This window comes from Micrasema longulum, unplaced genomic scaffold (assembly GCF_059751315.1).
Source record: "Micrasema longulum isolate JH-2025_06_02 unplaced genomic scaffold, ASM5975131v1 h1tg001447l, whole genome shotgun sequence".
NCBI classification, from domain to species: domain Eukaryota; kingdom Metazoa; phylum Arthropoda; class Insecta; order Trichoptera; family Brachycentridae; genus Micrasema; species Micrasema longulum.
The window spans coordinates 43,376-63,956 of record NW_028278633.1 but is presented as its reverse complement, the minus strand read 5'-3'; the positions used below and the strand labels follow the sequence as shown (position 1 = coordinate 63,956).

At 32.4% G+C, this 20,581-nt stretch overlaps 1 protein-coding gene across 1 annotated transcript in view; it reads left to right on the top strand.

The window, feature by feature from the left end:
* Positions 1 to 363: 363 nt before the first annotated feature.
* Antp (homeotic protein antennapedia) overlaps positions 364 to 20,581 on the top strand; it is a 61,150-nt gene continuing 40,932 nt past the window's right edge. The window contains exon 1 of the mRNA XM_088235809.1: positions 364 to 1,269. Coding sequence (XP_088091935.1) covers positions 600 to 1,269 — 670 coding nt within the window. The 5' untranslated portion in view covers positions 364 to 599. The remainder of the gene's footprint in view (positions 1,270 to 20,581) is intronic.

Here is a 20,581-nt window from a genome sequence, read left to right as displayed (position 1 = left end):
TATTCTACGTATTTATTTTTGGATTGATAGTTAGTCTTCTTCTTCTTCCTTCTCTACAGCCCGTTTGTTTCCACTGCTGAATATAAGCCTCTTCCATATTTTCCATGTTTCTCTGTCCCGGGCACTGTGTTTCTACCCATGTCCTACGAGCTCAATTTCGATATTGGGCCATCTTCTTTGTTATCTCACTACCTTCCTTTTCAGTCTCCATTCAGTATTCTTAGGGTCCACCTATAAATTTCTTATCTCCCACTACCAATTTTGTGTTCCCATTTTTTCTGCGATATCAATAACCTTTGTTCGGCGTCTAATTTCCTGATTCCTTTTGATGAAGTGCTTTTTATTAAGAAGTGTTTTTTTTTTGTTTCAGGAAATCAAACAGAATCACTACGGTGAAGCTTCCCAAGTGATCGGAGTGAAAAGTGATAACTACAATACGTATTAGTGGTAAGATTATTGTGTCAGTGGGATTGTGATCTAGTTTATCGAAAGGTGCCAGTTCCCAGTAAGATTCTAGGAACGAGTGTCGAGTTAGATTCTAGTGGTGGCACGTCGATGCCACTGGTTTAGTTCCGATCGAGCGCTCCGCGTGGATCATCATGAGCGCGAACAATTGCGACAGCATGTCGTCGTACTTCGCCAACTCGTACATGCCGGATATGCGGCACGAGCACCCGCAGCAGTACGCGGGCGGCGCCGAGCTGCCCGAGGGCGGCTGCGACCCGTCGGCGCTGCGCCCCGCCGCGCCGCACCACTACGGGCCGCCCAGCCAGCCCGGGCAGCCGCCCTACCCGCGCTTCCCGCCCTACGATCGCATGGACCCGCGCTACTACGGCCAGATGGAGCAGAACGGCTACCGCCCCGACAGCCCGGGTATGCACATGCAGAAGGACGCGTACGGGCCGCCCAACGGGCACCAGGCGCCCGTGGTGTACGCCAGCTGCAAGCTGCAGGCGGCCGCCGGCCACCCGGGCAGCCCGCCGCTCGACCAGAGCCAGCAGGCCTCCATGGGCCAGCACATGGGGCACCTGCAGCCGCACCTCGGCCACCCCGCGCACCACATGGTTCCGCACCAGATGCAGCAGCAGCAGCAACAGCACCACATGATGTACGCGGGCGGCGTGGAGGAGATGCCTCCGCAGCAGACCCAGATGCCCCTCCACCAGCAGCCCCCGCACCAACAGCCTCCCATCCACCAGCAACAACCGCCTCCTTCCGCGGCCGCCTCCCTCCCCAGCCCTCTTTACCCCTGGATGAGGAGCCAATTCGGTAAGATATTATCTATTTTTTCAAACAATTTAATGTTTCATTAGTTTAGTTGGCACAAAAAAACAGACACTCGCTTACAAGGGAGGGGAGAATATTATGCTCGTATTAATTTACAAAGTGTGTATTCCCATCCCTTTTCAAAAAGGGACGGGGCGCCAGATCCCGTGAAATCCGGCGCTGATCATATTCAAGCTCGTCAGAAATAATCAAAGTGGTTGAACTTGCTAAGACCCTCCTTAAAGACTCCTGGTTCAGAACAAATCTGAATATCTACCTATATGGAAAAAAAATCAACTTATGGCAAACATAATTTTGCAAATTTTAATTTAATAAAAGAATTTTACGCAAGAACTGAATCCAATCATATCTAACATGGACGTTTCGATTTTCAAGAAACAAGCTTAAATCATATAATTCTTAAAAATGTATATAGGTTGAAGCAATACGATTAATCATCATTGATTTATATGGCACTTGGTTAACAGAAAATATACCAGTTCTTTATTTTATTTATGACGTGATGACCATCAACAAAAAACATTCAATTAATGTTTTTTATACATTTAAGAAGAAATACAAAGTCTACGAAATTAATTTAGTTTTAGTAGGAATTTTAAATAAGCATCTTAAATAAAGAAGCTCTGAAATTTTTTGATGTACTTATATACACAAAGATAACAATACGGCCTTCAATATGAAAGGTTGGTAGTTGACAGGTATTATGTTAAACTGAAAGGTGGTGGACGAATCTTTAGTCACCCAGGTTTCTTGTCATCCCCATTGTTTTTTTGTGTTTGATATTTATGACGCTGGTCAATAATGACGTCATCTTTACAAAAGACGAAAGCTTCGGAGACAAACACTGGTAGGCATCTTATGCAGATGTGTTTGGGGGTATTTATTTTAGAGCCCCACAAACAAGATATAGCATATTCTTAATTTTCAATATTTTACATTTTTTTATTTGAAATGCAGGATTCAAATCAAATTTTCAGTACGTCAATAATCTTGGTAAATTCTCAAACTTCTCAGGTGTCAACCAAGATACTTTTTGTAAAAGATACAGCACAGGAAATAATTAATTATCACAATATATAAATCGATGCTTTTGGAAATCCAGGGCCCGTTTAACTTTGTCTTTAATTTTATGTAGAAAGTAAATGTAAGTTTTCATATTTAAAAAAACTGAACAATTTCATACAAATATACCCTTTTAGTTAATAAATGTCGATTTTACTTTATAAGAAATCGTCTGTTATCGAGGCCCAGATCCGGAAACCGATGCATGGTAGACAAATATGCTAATCACTACATTACGGGAAGACGTTTCCCGAATTGCCTTCATGTAGACTATATAGACAATATCTCAACCGTGGCGAAGATTTTTATTTTAGTAAATAATATAATGAAATCTAAGAAATATTTATTTCTTAATTAGTCCGGGTGTTGTGGTGTTTTTTCATACCATTCTTCGATATCCTCTCTCTCCTACCTACTGACAAGCCTCCTATAGACTTAACGGGTTATAAAATAAAATAAATAAATGAAAACAAATAATAAATAATCATTATCATCATTCTCTTTCATTTCATTCTCTCCTGATGGAGCACTGCATTGGTATACCAATCGCAGCGTGTCTTGATCATTTTGGTTACATGAAGGTAAGGTGATCAGTCTTACGCTTCAGGTACCAGTCTAGGGACTATGAAATATTCTAGTGTAAAAACACCCTTTTCAATCATATTTCATATCAACCATGTCAGGAATCGAACCCAAGATCTCTTGCATGGTAGGCAAATGCGCTGACCATTACACTACGAGGCTGACTAAATAAATAATAATAAATAAAAAAAATAACATACAAATCTGAGATACGGGTATATGGATGTTCAAACAGGCAATAATTGTTTTTATTTTGTGTCAAAACATGATCATCACCATTTTCTATTTGCACGAAGTAGTGTATAGGGCACTGCTATGTAAAAGTTAGGTGAATCTTACGCTTTAGGTGCCAGTTTGAGGACAGTAAAATATTGAAGTGTAATAACGTTTATTTATTTATTTTGTTTACACTATAAAATAAAGCCAAATAAGTTTTCCACATAAACACAATTATAAGTATCCAGTTCAAATAGATATTAATATGTGTAGACGTTCATGTGTGCGAGTTTTTGTGTGTGAGGATGCCTGGGTAAGTGAATGGAGTGTGGTTTAAGTAGGTATATGAATATGTGTGTGAGTGTATATGGGTGTGAGGGTGGGTTTATGGACAGGGACAATGGACAGTTTAAAATAAACAATTTACGTTGACCCTGCCAGGAATCGAAACCATAACCTTAAGCATGGTAGAAAAATACGCCAGCCGAAAAATTCGCTACGAGGCGGACAGATCTTCACTAAATTTCGTCTTTCAAGATATTTACTTTAGATTAGCCATCGAGTCGAAAACACTCGTTTAAGGTTATGGTTCATTTTTACACAAACAGAACTGTGTCATCCGCCCGAAAAACCTAGAAATGTAAACATTTATTTAATAAAGAGTAAAAAAAGCTCTGTGTCAGACCTTTTTATTCCCTGTTCAAGAAAATATTTGTCTTATTAGAGATCCATAGTATTTATGAAATATTTTACATATTTCTCCGTAGGTCCATTTGTAATTTATTACTTTCTATGGATAAGAGATTTGAATATTACTTGCAGATAAAAAAAAACGTTTGTGCAATCGTAACTGCATTGTTCGCTAAATACAATGCTACCGTTTGCCTTGGGGATGAAAGAAAAACGTGGGTAGTGAAAGTTTTCTGTAATTTATGCAAAAAGTATGGCAGATGCTGCGTTTGCACGCACAAAAGAAAACACCTTCTGTTTGGACCTTCTTGAGCATTTGACGCACTATATCTTTAAGGACTAATTTTACGGCGGTCCTTTGTTTGAAGGACTTTTGTTATCTACCTCATAAATATTATTTAAATTGTGTTACACGCAATTGTAGAATTTTGAAAATACTTTTACTTTTAGTTAGTTATATTTTTACTATCGTTGGTGAAGTTAGTGCGTACAGTAGAGCTTTGTTTTTGGGTTTCATAATTCGAGTGAATTTTAAAAGTTATTCTGATGATTTTTGATCAGTTAACTGTGAGATATTTACAACAGAGATTTCTTACACACTATGTAAGAAACATGTTTCTTCAATCTTCCATTTGTTGAGTTTCGTGAAGTTTTACAAAGAATTGACATCTGTTTTACAGTTTTGAAACGTAAGTTTTATTTTACTTAAAAATGTTTAAAACAACATTACTTGTATATTTTTAGGTTTTAACATTAGTTGTTTTAACATTTTTACAAAATTTTTAAATGAGCACCAAAAATGAAACAAAACGGTAATTTCGACCTGAAAGATATGGAGCATCCCGGACGTCCTGTGGACTTTAATGAGGACTGCTTAAACCATTATATATATGAATGTCCTCTTCAAACCACCGTAGAATTGTCTGAGCAGATGAATTGTAGTCACATGACTATATACTGTCATTTTAAATTGTCCTAACGTCTTTAAAACATGAAAAAATCAACGAGCTGTCCTTTTATTTATAGCATCTTTACCGTACACTGCGCAAATATCGCGAGCAGCTTTATTCATCGATGAGGAAGTATAGAAAGTGCTTTATTTCGTTAACTTGACATACCATTTTGATAGCTTGTAATAAAATAAAATAATTTATGTAACGTAAAAAAAATACAATTTCTTGAAGAGCAAAATTTATTTACTATTTTATTTTTCAACAGCCCCGTGGTGTAGTGGTCAGCACGCTTATCTACCATGCAAGAGGTCTCGGGTTCGATTCCCGACATGGTTACATGTAATATTTATTTTAAAAAGTATTTTTACACTAGAATGTTTCATAGTCCCTGGACTGGCACATGAAGCGTAAGACTTATCATCTTTCCTTCATGTTACAAAAAATGATCAAATTTCGCTGTGATTGGTGTATCGATTCAGTGCCCTATTCACCATTAGGTGCGGACAGGAAATAATGAATGAAAAGAAAATTATATTTATTGTACGGCAGAAAATTTTCCTTCGAATGACTCACCATTTTATTTTGCTTTTTGTGCTGATTTTTGAATTTCAATAAAACCCAACACAACTTATGTTAGCACCTAATACAATAGTATAATAATAGTATATGACAATGTTATATATAATAATTAAAAATATTTCGATTACTATTCTTTTTTCCTTCCTGACAAGGGAAATAATAATAACACTCGTATAGGGTTTATTAAGCCTTTTTGTTTCGCCCTGAGATGGGCGCTAAGTGTGGTTCGTTTTTATAATTTTATTTTATTTTATGGATTTGTTTCGTACTTTGTCAAAAAAATCACGTGTACACGTTTACCCCCACGTGGGTTGTTGATAATCTTTAACTAAACACTTAATTTTCAGTACCCGTAGTCCACGAGAACCCAAAACGTGGGGGACGGACCATAAATTTGAATCAAACAAGTGTTCTACCCCTAACTTTAGGGAGGTTTGAGGGTTGGGGGTTGGGGTGTGTTAGCGGGTAAACCGTACAACAGATAAGAGCAAGGGGTGAGGTAGTGAAGGGGATGAATTACGATATAAACAAAGTGAAAAAATTTTAAACTTCGTATGCTTGTTTTTCTTTTTTAATTACAGCTATAACACATTCATATTTTTTTGTACAACAACATGCTAGGAAGTACAATTACAGTGGTGGGCGGTGAGCGCAGAACACCCAGACTTGAGAATTATCAGTTTTTTTGTATTTTCACCGGTAATCGAACCCGGAACCTTCCGTGTGTGAGTCAAGCGTCTTATCTACTACGCTACTGTTTTTTAAATATATATTTTTTTAATATAAAAAAATCTTTTTAAATATCTTTTTTATATTTGATGTTGAACTGGTTTTACAAGGGCTTCAAATTCCAGGTTTAAAAGAAATACAATATATATCTCTAACCCAAGTATCAAATGATATGCTTTTCATGTTATGACATTAAGTGTCAAAATAAAATGTACACCTTTCTAATCTAAAATTGAAGAAAATCACATGGGTCGATGTTTTACTATCATGACAATTTCAGCTCTTTAGGTAAAAAAAAAACCCGTGTAAAACGGAAATGCAACATGAGAGAAAAAAAATTTTTTTTTCTCGGTAATCACGTATTCAAAATGACAATACCAAATATGTTATAAGATTTTATTAAAAATGTACATTTGTAATAAATAAAAAAAAATATCATTATGTTAAATTACACTGAATAAAAGATTTTTGATAAGTATTAGTATTAATGTACAATTAATTGATTTTAAAGTGAATTTCGCCGGTTTTTCACAGGTCCTAATATTCGATTCTCAAAAATAATGTCCGATGATATTTAAATATAGTCCTTGTCCATAAACATTTTTAATAAAAATCATATTTGAAGCACTAACTTTGTTGTTATTCATTATAATAAAAGTAAAAATAAAACAACAACAAAAAATAGACTTATTTGCTCCATATTAGTCACTGTTGAAATAAAATATGATAAAATTCATGAGTAAATTATACCTTTATAAAAAAGCTTGTGTAGCTTTGAAACCGGTTGAAAGAAAAAATATATAAGTGGTTAAAAACAAAGTTTAGTTATTATTTTTATCATAGTCATGTTTATATCTAAATTTCTCAAAATTTTTTTTGTAAGGCCCCATAAGCGTAAATCCATAAATAATATTTTTAATGCTAGTACAACATTTCATTTATTGATTCGTGTCATAATCATACCACGCAAGAATTAAAATAATTAATATTCACGATACATATTTGATCGCAGCATTTCATTCTACGTTACTTAAACGTGTTTCTCCATACAATTAGGTTCCCTGCAGTACTTAAAATAATGGCGTACCATAAGCCTAGTGAGTTCCTAATAGATTAATAAATATACCTAGTAACATGCGCAACAACGCATTTCTAGTGTTGGAACCTGCACTTGTATAATATATTACAATATATGAACCCACTTAGATATTATTATAACCGTCACCTCGTTATATTCATTACTCTATTTAAGATTGCAACTCGCAAACATACCACACATACATGTGGCAGTTTTAATATTTAACACCCTTTGAAACATACACCTACGTAATTCATTTCAGTTCAGTGCTGATATACGGCGGTTATTGGCAAAAAATTTCAATAATATACTTGTAATACAAAATATGTATTTGACTTATGAAAATTGCAAGAAAATAATCCTAGCAGCTTCACTAGATACTAAAATACCTGTTCTAAAACTACATATCGAGGCTGTACTGACAGAATGCATTAGATCATTAAAAAAGCTCCGAGATAATTCCATTTAAAGCTTTTTTATTCTTTCAACGCATTTTTTCTCCCACAATTTTCTTTTTTTTTTAAAGCTCCGAAATGGTAATCTTTATTCTAGTCATAGCATCATTTTTTTAATTAACGTCTTACACATATATTTCAAATATTTAAAGACGGTTGACTTAATGCATTCTATCAGTATAGCCACGATATATTATAAATATATACTAATTATGTATTGTAACGACAATAATAGTACTATATTGTAATAAACGTGAAGAAATTATAAAAATACAGTACTTAAAACATTCATGAAAAAAAAAAACAAATTTAAAACAAACATAAGAAAAAAAAACGTAAAATAGAAAAATATATGACAAACTAATAAATAAAATAAAATTAAAAAATAATTGAAAAAAAAATTTTCAACCAACAGTCTGAATTATGACAGATTTAAAATATATTTTCGAACTATAACGAATGAATAATTAACATTGATAGTTACACATTAATTGCATACTACACATTTTATGCCTTTTGTCTAAGATAGATGTATCTAAGATAAGATAGATGATAGAAATCATAATCTTTTCGAAGGAATTTTTTTAATAAAGAAAGTTTTTCTCAAATCAAATCGAACAAACAATAAAATTATCTCTTACCTTAATTTTGTAAATAGCGTTAAGAAATACAACCGACAACGCGCTTTGTAGCTGCAGCCGAATTGAGATCTAGCTTCTATTTTTGTAAACTACCTACCTGGCCCCTACGACTAAACTGTAAGAAAAAATTCACCAGTTTGATAAAAATACATTACGAAAATTTATCAAAACGATAAAAATTTGGCACAAATTGCACTGGAAAATATACAAGACGATGACATAACATTAATCAAGAATGCTGACATACACAAATATAATAGCAGACAAAAAAAACACTAAAAAAGTAAAGACAAACATAGCATAGTCAAAAATACTACACAAACACTACAATGACTAACTTACCACTTGAATAATTACACCAGATACAAAATTAAAATCAATCTAAAAAGGCGCATGCTGACTTTGCTAACCAGACGAGGCATAAAATGACTAGACCTTATAATATTTGTTTTATAACCATTTTTAAAAATAATAAATATTTTTATTTTTATAAAAACACTTCAGTCAACTACAAAAAATAAAATGGGGGCTTGATTTCTTACCATCTATGCGCCCTGTAGCAGCAAGATGTGTTGTAATCTAGATCCTATCTGTTATTGAAATCAATCATAATTGAAAAGGAGAAGCTAGAATCTCAACCACTCTTGCGCTGTGTAGCTACAAGACGCGTTGGCTATTTATTATACAGCGCCCTTGAGGTGATTTTCACATAAATAGAGTTACGTAATTAAATACGTATAAGTATTTTAAAATACCCAACTATATTATCACGCTATTTCCCCATAGAAGTAGTCAGAATAGATAGAACGCCACATTACTCTGTGTATGCATACAGACCTCGCTTTTTCTACATTTCAACTGTTGACGTATCCATATTGCCAGCCTTCAAGTATTTGTTGGATTTGATCATGTCATGTCTTTCTTGGCCTTACTGGTTTTCTAGATCCATTGATATTTGCATCGTAAAATTATTTTAGCCATTCTTTCACTGTCCATTCGCTCTAGATGTCTACACCAACACAGCACCCCTTTCTTAACTTAGTCGATAATTCTTATCTCAGCTTCTAAACCTACAGAAACCTACTTTTTATTATAAGGGATAATTATTCTTGTGAAAATCATCTCAAGGACGATGTATAGTATTAGAAAAATCCCACCACGTCTTGCAGCAGCTAATGCAAATATCTGGTTTCCAACAATTCATCGTAAGACTAACGTTACCTTCCATAAAACAAAAGTGATTTAGATACGCTGCAATTGAAGCATTTAAGCCATGATTTATCATAATAATAATTTCTCGGTGATTTTATTTAGAAAAAATATTTTAATATCTTTTGATTTACAAGAACAAGATTCATGCTTATTGCATACATAAGTTTTTCAAAGGTTTTTTTTTTAATGTGTACCTTTTGCTTAATATATTCTTAATATTCAGTCAGAATAATAAACATGGAGCTTTCAAAGTCCAAACCAGCGTTTTTCTCAAACGTGGAGGACGCTCAATAAAGCTTAAGATCGTGTGCAATCAAATCGCACGTATTCATTACGGCACGAGCACAATTTGCTGACTGCGAAATGATGGATGTTAAGGTAATTTCACCCTTATGGGATTTTAATGATTTTATAATAGGGGAAAAGCTATTTATGGGAACCTGTACCTAAATAAATAATATTAATTATATGAAATAATTCACTGTCATTATTAGCGTGCTTAGTTATTTATATAAACGAAGCTCTGATACAAACTTTGGGCCCTTATGTTTTTGATTCCCCCACCAAAAACCTAACAAAAAAATATCTGCGTCCAGGCGTATGAAGAATACAGTTCTGTGTGTAAAATAAAATCAGAACCCTGGACTTTTTTCGAGATCCTATGTTCTATTCCTATCAGGATGGACATGAAATATTGATTTTGAAGGTTGTTTTAACTGAAATATTTTATTGTTGCTTTGACTAGCACCTGAAGCGTAAGACTAATCACTTTGCATCAAAGTAACATTTGATCAAAACATACTGCATTTGGTTTATCAATGCAGTTCCCTATGCATCACTGGGTGCGGAAATAAGAATGATAATGATGATGACGATAATTCAATTTCATTATGAAGGTTATATTTAGTCCGCTCATGGTCAGCGCGTTTGCCTACCATGCAAGAGGTCTTTTAAATTTCAATTTACATACAAAATAACCATGAGAGCTAGTGTCACGTCGTAGCTATAGTTAAGAGTTCAAAAAAATACGAATGAAGAAAACGTGTTACAATTTATTTTTTTTATTCATTTCAAATTACATTATTTTTTTAGATTTACAGAAACATGTTTGATCATATTTTTATTTACACACTCTCTAACTAATTTTGAATTTTTAGGCTGTGCCTGTGTTAAGACATAATAGTAAAAAAAAAATATAATAATTACATATATCCTACTAATTAATATTTACTATATATAATTAACTTGTCTATTTCTTTTTATAATTTATGTTTAATTAAGGAACAATAACAGGTAACTAGACATACATACATAAATAATACACAAGACATATAATATTCGTTTACCTATCATCGTTTATAATTGTTAACTGAATGCAATGTGTTACAAACGATTTTTTATTTTATTTTTTAATATCCATGTAAAAGGTAGAGAAACTGCTTTTATTATTCTTCTTGAGTCTTCATTCAAAAAATTCCCTATGCCACATTACAATATTATTTTACATTATAAAATATAAAATACTTAACAATAATAAATTGTCCCAATAAACTATGAACGAATAGTTTGCCATCGGGTGCTCAGATATAAGTTTTGTTTAACATTAAAAAAATATAAGTGAGCGAATAAAAAATATATGTTAAACCATTTTAAAAATAACTTTTAAAAAATCTATCTCTTTCCTTATTTTTTTTTTGTTTTGTATGCGTAATGTGATTTGCCATCCTTTGTTTTAATTGTTGAGGACGAAGCAATATTTTTTAAATCTGCCATGCAGCTAGAAGGAAAATAACATGACTATCAACAAAACATTAGAGATACAATACAATTTATTAATTTAAACATATATTAACGCTTTTTCAGTGACCATTTTTTCAAATAACTCTAGGTATAACGAGAATGTACTTGGTATATGGAACATACCAATATATATACAGAGAACATTAATCATTGGAGACATCAACAGACGATAGGAAACGCCTTGAATTCTGATCTCTCTCCCTGGTTACACCTCCGACTTATGTACTGATGATGTGCCAGGGGTTTCCAACATTATCTAAAAAAGAAAAATACATAATAAATATTTTTGCGCCCCGAACGATAGCGATGAGGTTCAGCAGGCTTATTCTGTCACAATTTCGTTTCGTAAGTTCGATCGTTCGTCATACATACATCTCACTCTATCGCAGTCAAAATGTCGTATTTCGCTCTTGTTCCATATTGTACGATACTAATAAAGTTAGTCACAAAGCCACAGCACTTTTTAAAATTATTATTTGTTGATAGACTATCAAACTAAGCCAATTAAAAAAAATATATTTTTATGTACACAAGTTCTATTTGGTGTGTTATAATGATTAGTGAATTGGCTTCCCGTGAAACGGAAATCTATCACAACACTCTATCATTAGTTGATTAGGACAAACAAGTGACGTCGTTCAATGCAGTTCGTTTTGATTGAAATAACTTTATTATCTTTTTCATCCTTTTTTAAGGAACTTTGCCGTGTAATTTAATGCTCTAATTTTGTGTATCTTATTTTTAATAGCACTTAACTTCCTCATTGATGCACTAAAAATGTGCACTCTGTAAATCAATGCGTCATTATGAAATTTTTTGCTTATTGCGTAAATAATTAATTAATTCTTGCCGTTTTTGCGAAAAATCAAAATTCTTGCCATTTTTGTGAAAAATCACCTTAAGAGCGCTTTACAATTGTATACCTAAATTTACGTTCTAACTTAACAAAAGTGACATAATATATTTTCAGATTTAAAATTGAGGGTATGATAGTCTAAAGAAGTGGGATTTTAGTTGGGATCTAAACTGACTGGAACTGTCGATGATTCGTTAGTTTTAAAGCAATTGGTTCCAGGCAGAGGGGACGGCAACGGCAAAAACACGATGAGTTACATAACTTATGTTTATAAGTTATGTAACTCAATGTAAAACTATAAACATCAACTAAATGTGTGAGAGGGTGGGTGAGTGGGTTTTATAATGTAATAAGGGTGGATGTGTATGTGTTTACTATTGCACAAGTGTGAAAAAGGTATAAAATATGAAAGATTTGATAACAATAAAATTCTATTTATATGAAATGGAAGAGCTACTTAGTACAAGAGAAAATTTGTGTTTTAAAATGCGCATTTTAAATGTTAATTTATTATGACTAAAGGGATCAATAAAGGGAATGTTCAAATTATGTATAAGTGGAGAGTTCTTAACATAAACACTAGATTTGGAGATCGTGTTTTTGCCGTTGCCGGCCCCTCTGCCTGGAACCAATTGCCTTCAAACTTACGAATCATCGACAGTCCCAGTCAGTTTAGATCCCAACTAAAATCCCACTTCTTTAGACTATCATACCCTCAATTTTAAATCTGAAAATATATTATGTCACTTTTGTTAAGTTAGAACGTAAGTTTAGGTATACAATCGTAAAGCGCTCTTGAGGTGATTTTTCACAAAAATGGCGCTATATAAATCAGCCAAATAATATTATTATTATTATATTCGTTTGTACGAACTGCTGGCACATGAAATAGAGAGCTCGATGTGTGACGGGTGCGGTAGCCAGGGACATTTAATGAAAACTTGTTTGAACACCCCTGTCTCCGACACCATTAGTCGCAAATCTTTCTTCCACATTCCTCTTGGCAAACCTCGAACCTCCGCTCTGCTTGTCTGCAGTAAAAAATGGATTCCTCAAATGTCTTTCCAAATACCCGCTACTCCGTCTTTCCTTTCAACTCGGGAATAAAAATATGGCGACTTTGGGCTCAATCAGCGGGAAACTAAAAGCCATTTTCTGTCTATTATTCCCCGAGAGGGGAAGAAAAGTTCCTTATCGGGGGAATGGGTAAGATTCGCGAAGAAAGGAATTGAATAGAGGAAAAATCTGAAAAATGGCCAAGGTTTCGTCAACGTCTTGATCAAATAACGAATGGATGATAAATTAATTATTTCTTTTCGCACGGATTTATTTATAAAGTTGTATAAACCACGTTAACTTTAGAGTTATGCGTCGACCGGTTTTTAAGTTACTTTCCCATCATCAGGACTTTAGCACAAATTTAGAATCACTCGTGTTAATATTTGTTTTATAAAATATGAAAGAAACATAAGAATGAAAGAAGAAGAGAAAAAGAGCATAATGTGAATCATAGCGGGAATATTTTTAAAAGAGGACTTGAAATATTATGTATCTCTTTCGACTTCTTTTTTTAAATATAAGGTTTTTTTATAAAGTATCCTTGTACAATATAATATTTACCAGTCTGCAGATGCCCATTCTAAGTTGAAAGCGCTAATTGGTCAAATAAATAAGTGGAAGTGAAGCAAGTATTTTCAATTGCTAACATATATAGTTATTGTATCATTAAAATATTATATTCTATTATATATCTTTGTCTCGATTGTTACTGTAAGATATCAGAATTAAGGAACAGAAATTCAATCACACTAACCCTTATACTCCTACACCTTTCTGTATATACATGTCCAATGTTTAGAACTCGGAACTTATCCAGTTTAAGGGTGGTTCTATTGTCGGAGAAATTCGATCAGATATCTGTAATAGGGGTGCATTTTACCCTTTTGTATTCTCATACAAAACCCAACATTTCATTTCATATCTATTACCAAATCTACAATCATTGAATGAATGTAATCGTAATAGTCTAATAATGTTTTTTTCTTTTATTCCATTTTATCTAATTAATCATCGACACGCGAACTAAAATCGTACTTTACTGTGATCAGTATTATTAATGTATAAATTTAACTTTTAAAATAGTTAGATATCAAACAATATTATTCGTGATACCCACTTAAAGTAGGATTACACTGTTGTGTTGTGTTGTGTTGAATTCTGGTCGGTCGTAAAGACGAATTAAGGCAGCATTTCATTGTGTCGGGTAATGGTGTGTTGAGGGCTTTTCTGTCGTTTTTATTGATCATTTATCGTGTTTGCTTAGCTTGCTTATCATGCTTGCGTAGCTGTGAACAGTGACTCGATACGTAAAAGAGACGTTTCTAGAAAAACATAATTGTGGTGTGTTGTTGTGACGCGCCATAACCCCCCTCAATTACGGCGCAAACTAAAAATTGTTGAATCTGATTTCATATATCTGTGGTTGTAATATTACGTACAATTTTTTTTTCAGAATATACTAAATAGAAACTTACAAACTAAACAATAAAATAAATTTTTTGGGTCTTACATCAATTTTATCGTTGAAAAAGCTTACCAAATGCTGAGCTTTATTTTAAGAATTTCTAAACCCTAAAAACCTAATACATTAAAAACTCTTTACAACACTTATATACGCAGTAACTTGGAGTTTGTGTATGTTTGTGTGTAGCCCACAATACATAACATACATACATAGAAAGGATTGAAAACGTTCAACAAAAATTAAAAAAATACCTATCTAGGTCTCATAAAAACAATAAAGCGCTTTGCACTTACAGCCAATCTACCAATCAAAGTTATTTTTTTACCCTTAAAAATAGACCCGCTGTTTCTGAATTACGCTATTTATAAAAATTATAAAATATTTTTGAAGACTTTTTAAACCTACTTTCCAAAATTTATTTTAATGTCCCCTTTTGCGTGGCAAGAAAAAAATATTTATTCCATCTGCCATACTGTAGAACTAACTTTGCACAACACTCTTTCCTCTATCGTCCTGCTCAAACTAAAATATTTTTTTTTTCATCTATCTATATATTTAACATGCCCCTTAATTTATTTTAACATATTTTTTTTTTGACTCATTCTATCTGGCTGCGATACGCTCCTACTTGCTTTTTAATATGTCCTTCACACAAATACACACAAACACAGCTTTTTACATATAAATATATATAAATATGTAAAAGGGTGTGTTTGTGTGCATTTGTATTTAAGTATATAAATATATATTTAATGTTGTCAGCATCATCATCATTCCCTTTCCGCACCTAATGATGCATAGGGCACTGAATTAGTGCACCAATCGCAGCGTATTTTGATCATTTTTGTTACATGAAAGTAAGATGATCAGTCTTACGCTTCAGGTACTAGACTAGGAACTATGAAATATTCTGATATAAAAAAAACACCTTTTGAAATTAATATTTTTTTCAGTTTCAGTGCTGCAGAGCAGCGTTTATTTTATAATTTAAAAAAATACATATAAGAATTTGTTACCCACTAAGTCTAAAGACTTTTCGGTGGGAAACATATTTTTTTTTAAAGACAGGTTTATATTACATTTATTTTATTTGTATTTTACAGATTTATTTATAAACAGGCACTATAAAGTATCTCGAAGATATTTCTTCAGTTCTTTTTTTTTCATTTGAAGATTTTTCGTATCGACCATGTCGGGAATCAAACCCGAGACCTCTTGCACGGCAGGCAAACGCGCCGGCCATTTCACCACGAGGCCTCCAAAAATGTACCATAATTTAATATGTTCGATTTTTGATTAGAAACTTTGCAGGTTAACCTTATCTTTATTATGAAATGTAATCGTTGCTGACTGTATGTTTCTGTAAAGCAAATAAATTAATTAAAAAAATAAAACGCCAATGACAGTTAAGCCCCGTGGGTAGACTTCCTAATTCCCGTTTATTTTTGTTTCCTCTTTTTTGCAGTAAATTTCAACAAATATTGTTAATCAAATATACCTAGGTGTAGGTATGTATTTTTGACGTTATCTTGACTAATTTATTACGGACCCCTGTGTCCGTAACCAGAATGAATTTATTAATTTATTCTAACATTGAAAACACTTTTTGTTTATCCGTCTTACCCCGCATTTCTGGAATCTTCTATATCCAAATAAGAAAGCTCGGGACATTAGTCACTGCCACTGGAGAACTCTTGGGACTTGAACCTCTTTCCTGATGAATCGTCTCTGGCACATAATGTCGTTCTCGACTGCATACCCCTTGCACATTATTCCAACCTATACACATCTCTAAACTTCTTTATTTCTCCGAAGCTGCGGAATATTATTATTTATTTATTTTGTACATGCACTTAATATTCCCACGTGTGAATACGTACAAAAGAAACGGTGCATGGCGTACTACATTAAAAAGTATCTGGTTAATTCGTTACGTAAAGGAAATATTAAAAATTATACGCTTTCAACCAAATAATGCCTTTTTTTTTTAAACATGAATGTAGCTTTTTTTTTTTTTTTCATGTCTCGATTTCACTTTTAGCCCATAGAGTTCATAATAAATTATATTTTAGATTTAATTATACCCAGCACAGGCCATGTCCATGTGGGATTTTTTTCTTTTGATAAACATGATGATATAATATGTTATATTAAAAATGTAGCCACTAAAATGTAAACAAAAAAAACGAAAATAAATCCTTTTTTCAATGAAAATATAGCTGTACCTCAGAGGCAGACGGATGCAAATCCAAACGTCAAATGTTCAACACAAGCCTAAAGAATCTACTTTCTCTAAGTGATTTCTAATCATTTATAACATTTTAGTATCTTAATACATTGGTTCTTTCATTATAAGACGTGCATTTTTTTTAAATCAATGAACACGCTCATAAACTGGATACGAAAATCGAAATGTCATTTCATCAAATTCTTGATTTGCATCCGTCTGCCTCTGAAGTACAGACAAATATTTTTGATTATAGATTACAAGATTTATGAAATAACAATACTGATAATGAAATAAAATTATTTATAAAATGATTTAAGTAGTATATAGCGCCGTTTTCATATAAAAAAAGCATCTTAGCGCTTCGCAATAATGTAAAATAACTTAATAAGCTACTGCCTTATTAAATCGATTGTAATTCCGTGGTAGGGTCATGGATAAGAGGTCTGATGTTTGAATTCTTTTCTAACACATCTTAATTTCCATTTTCTAATCGTGAGTTTTTAACAACGTTTTGAAAAAGCCTCTAAAAATAAAATATTTGCCTAAATCATTAGAACATCAAATATATTCCAACAGAAATGGATAAAATGTTGATGAAAAAAATATGGAATTTAAGGCATTTACAGGCCATGTAACATGGCATTGGCTTGTTTTATTTGCCACTTTACAGTGTGTCATACTACACCAATATGATCTCATTTTTTTATTTTGCATGTTGTAAATTCAAGTTGTGTGAAGTTATTATTTATCTTAAAAGCATTGCATGTCTCAAAAATGTGTAATAAACTACTTATATGTAAATAAATAAAAAAAAACAGTAATACTACTGAATATCACAGACTCACTTTTTATGTCTACCGGTTTCGAGACGTATCCGTCTCTTCATCAAGACACTTACTACACCAACACGCAAATACTAAAATACACTTTCAACTTTGCAAATACTAAAATCAACTTTCACCCATACGTAGTATTTACATATTGCCCATGAGGGCTACTCTACTCTATGAGGAGTTAGGGATGCGTAATTATTTTTTTTGTAATAAATAAATAAATCAAAATTTAATTTAAATTGTAAATACTATGTATACTACGGTGATGGTAAAGGTGAAAGTGTATTTTAGCATTTGCATGTTGGTTTTGTGAATGACCTGACGAAGAGACGGGTGCGTCTCGAAACCGGTAGACACAAAAAGTAGGTAAGTGGTTATATACTAATATTTACTAACATTAATGTATAAAATAGCATATGAACCCATTCTTCCAACGCACCTACGCCGGACTTAAACATATATTATTTTTACTTGGCAAATTCTCATGAATTCCATCTCCCCGGAATCAGCGGGGTTTAAAGACCATACGTGTAGGTTAAAAGTTAAAAATGGCTGAACATCAGTATACTTCCTGTTGCTACCCCCTCAACTCCCCTACACACCACCCCACCCACCTGACGATTACGAGTCAGCACCTCTCTTTTTAACTTCTAAAGTTTATATCTACCTGTCCTTCTCGCTCCCTCTTACCCCCTCTCGAATATCTGATCCACGAGCAGTGACGTCTCGAAAAAAAAAATCTTTTCGAAATAAGTATATTAACGATGCAATAGTAATAGAAATAAGCTGTTAAGTGAAGCGTTTGAAAAAATAATAAGAATGTGCTTTTAATTTTTGTGTTCATTTTAGAGTTGATTTTAAACTTGTTACGTGACTGTCAGAGTAAATCAAATTGAAATAAGTATTAGGAATGACCAACCTTAATATTTTTTTCTAGGAATTCAGAGGTTTATTGTAGGTTTGTACTTAAAAAGTTGACTAGTATACGATATATCGGTACACCAATCAAAAAATACATACAGTATAACTCCGTTTGTCTGAATTCCAGTCATCCGGTTTGCCAAATATTCGGATCGTTATCAGGATATAAAAAATAAAGGAGATGTCATAACAGAAGTAAACGAGTTTATTTGTGAGAGCAAATAACTTATCTAGATACGTTTAAATAAAAAAATACGTTATTCCAATTCACTGTATTATTTCAAAAGTAATAAAAAAGTTATCTTAGAGTATTTTGTATTTTCTTTCAAAACATTGCCCAATTTTATAATTCGGCCATCCAGATTTTTGCATAGCGTCTCTGGCCCTCGATTATCTGGATAATTTGAGTTTTACAGCATCTTGATGATTTGTTACGTTAGCAAATGATTTACATTAGTCTTGCCAGTTCAAGGACCGTAAAATGTTGCAGGGTAAATTGGCGAATTTTAACACCATTCAATATTTAAAATCCAAATTAAATAAAAAATGGCAGTCAGCAAATCGATAAAATTTAAACATTAAAAAAAACAAGTTTTTTAATGTATGGATCACCCTACGACACTGTTCATTAATTTTTCATAAAACTTACTCGCAGGACCCACAGATGTCGGTAGCGTTAAGTTTTATATTTAAAAAAATATATCGTTGCTACCAAATTGTAATTTTATTGATTACCTATAATTTAGTTTGTCTTATAAGCATGCGTAGTAATTTATTGATCAGTTATACAGAAAACATACATTTATTAGCAACTGTATATTACGTTTGTCAATACAAACGTTAGTTGATTGTCAATATAAATAAAGCAACAAATCATTCTACAAAATTAATAGATGGGAATATTTTTTTTAGGAACGTGTATCATTTTATCAATTAGTTTTGATTAATTGTGATATTGTCCTTGAAAGTGAGTAAGGTCGAGAGTAATATTACATGTTTTGCACATTCGGTTGAAAATATTTGTTATAGATAGTTACATCACACTTTTGAATGAAAATAATGTTTTTTGCTTTAATTGTCTTATTGACTAGAAAAATCACGTTGATATTTTAATTTATTTATAGAATAAATATTATTACTCTCTACCTAGTTTCAACACTCAAAAAAAGATTTTTCTACTAGACTAAAAATTAAAGCTCAAAAGAATTAAATAAATCACTTTAGATGTGATTTATTACAAAAACGCTACGTACATACGTTTATACGATAAATACTTTTTTCTTTTGAAATCGTAAATAAAATATGTTCACAAAAAAATATTTGTTGGCTTATAGACAATGAAGCGCGTGATGCATTTTAAAAAGTAAAATGTATGATAATTATTAGTAAAAACAATGGAAAAGTTCCGTTTTTTTTTAGGAAATCTATCTTTGAAGTTTAAATTGCGATTATTTAAACAAAAAAACGTAATAATTCAGATACGAACAAAAACATAATAAAAATTAGAAAAACAACAAATGAGCATCACAAAAACATTTCGTACCTGGGTGATTATTAATAATTATGAATTAATTCAGTAATATTAAAGTTTATTGCAACAGAGAGGAAAAACATTTTTAAGAAGAGAATATGGACATTTAGACGTTTACTGGGTTTATGATCTGTTACTCCTCGGTTTACGAGGCCACTTTACGCTATGTAATATTCAACACTTTGCCTATGCTTAAACGTCTATATTTAATGATTATTCCATACTCGAAATATTAATGTTCAATTATATAAATTTTATTATTTTTATTCGAGGGCGATTTAGATATTTAATAATAAATTATGTACACATCGTTTTTGCAATTAATTATACTTAACTATTTTCATTCATAAAATTTACTTTTGAGAACATATTAAATAAAGTAGAAATATTTATTTCAATTAA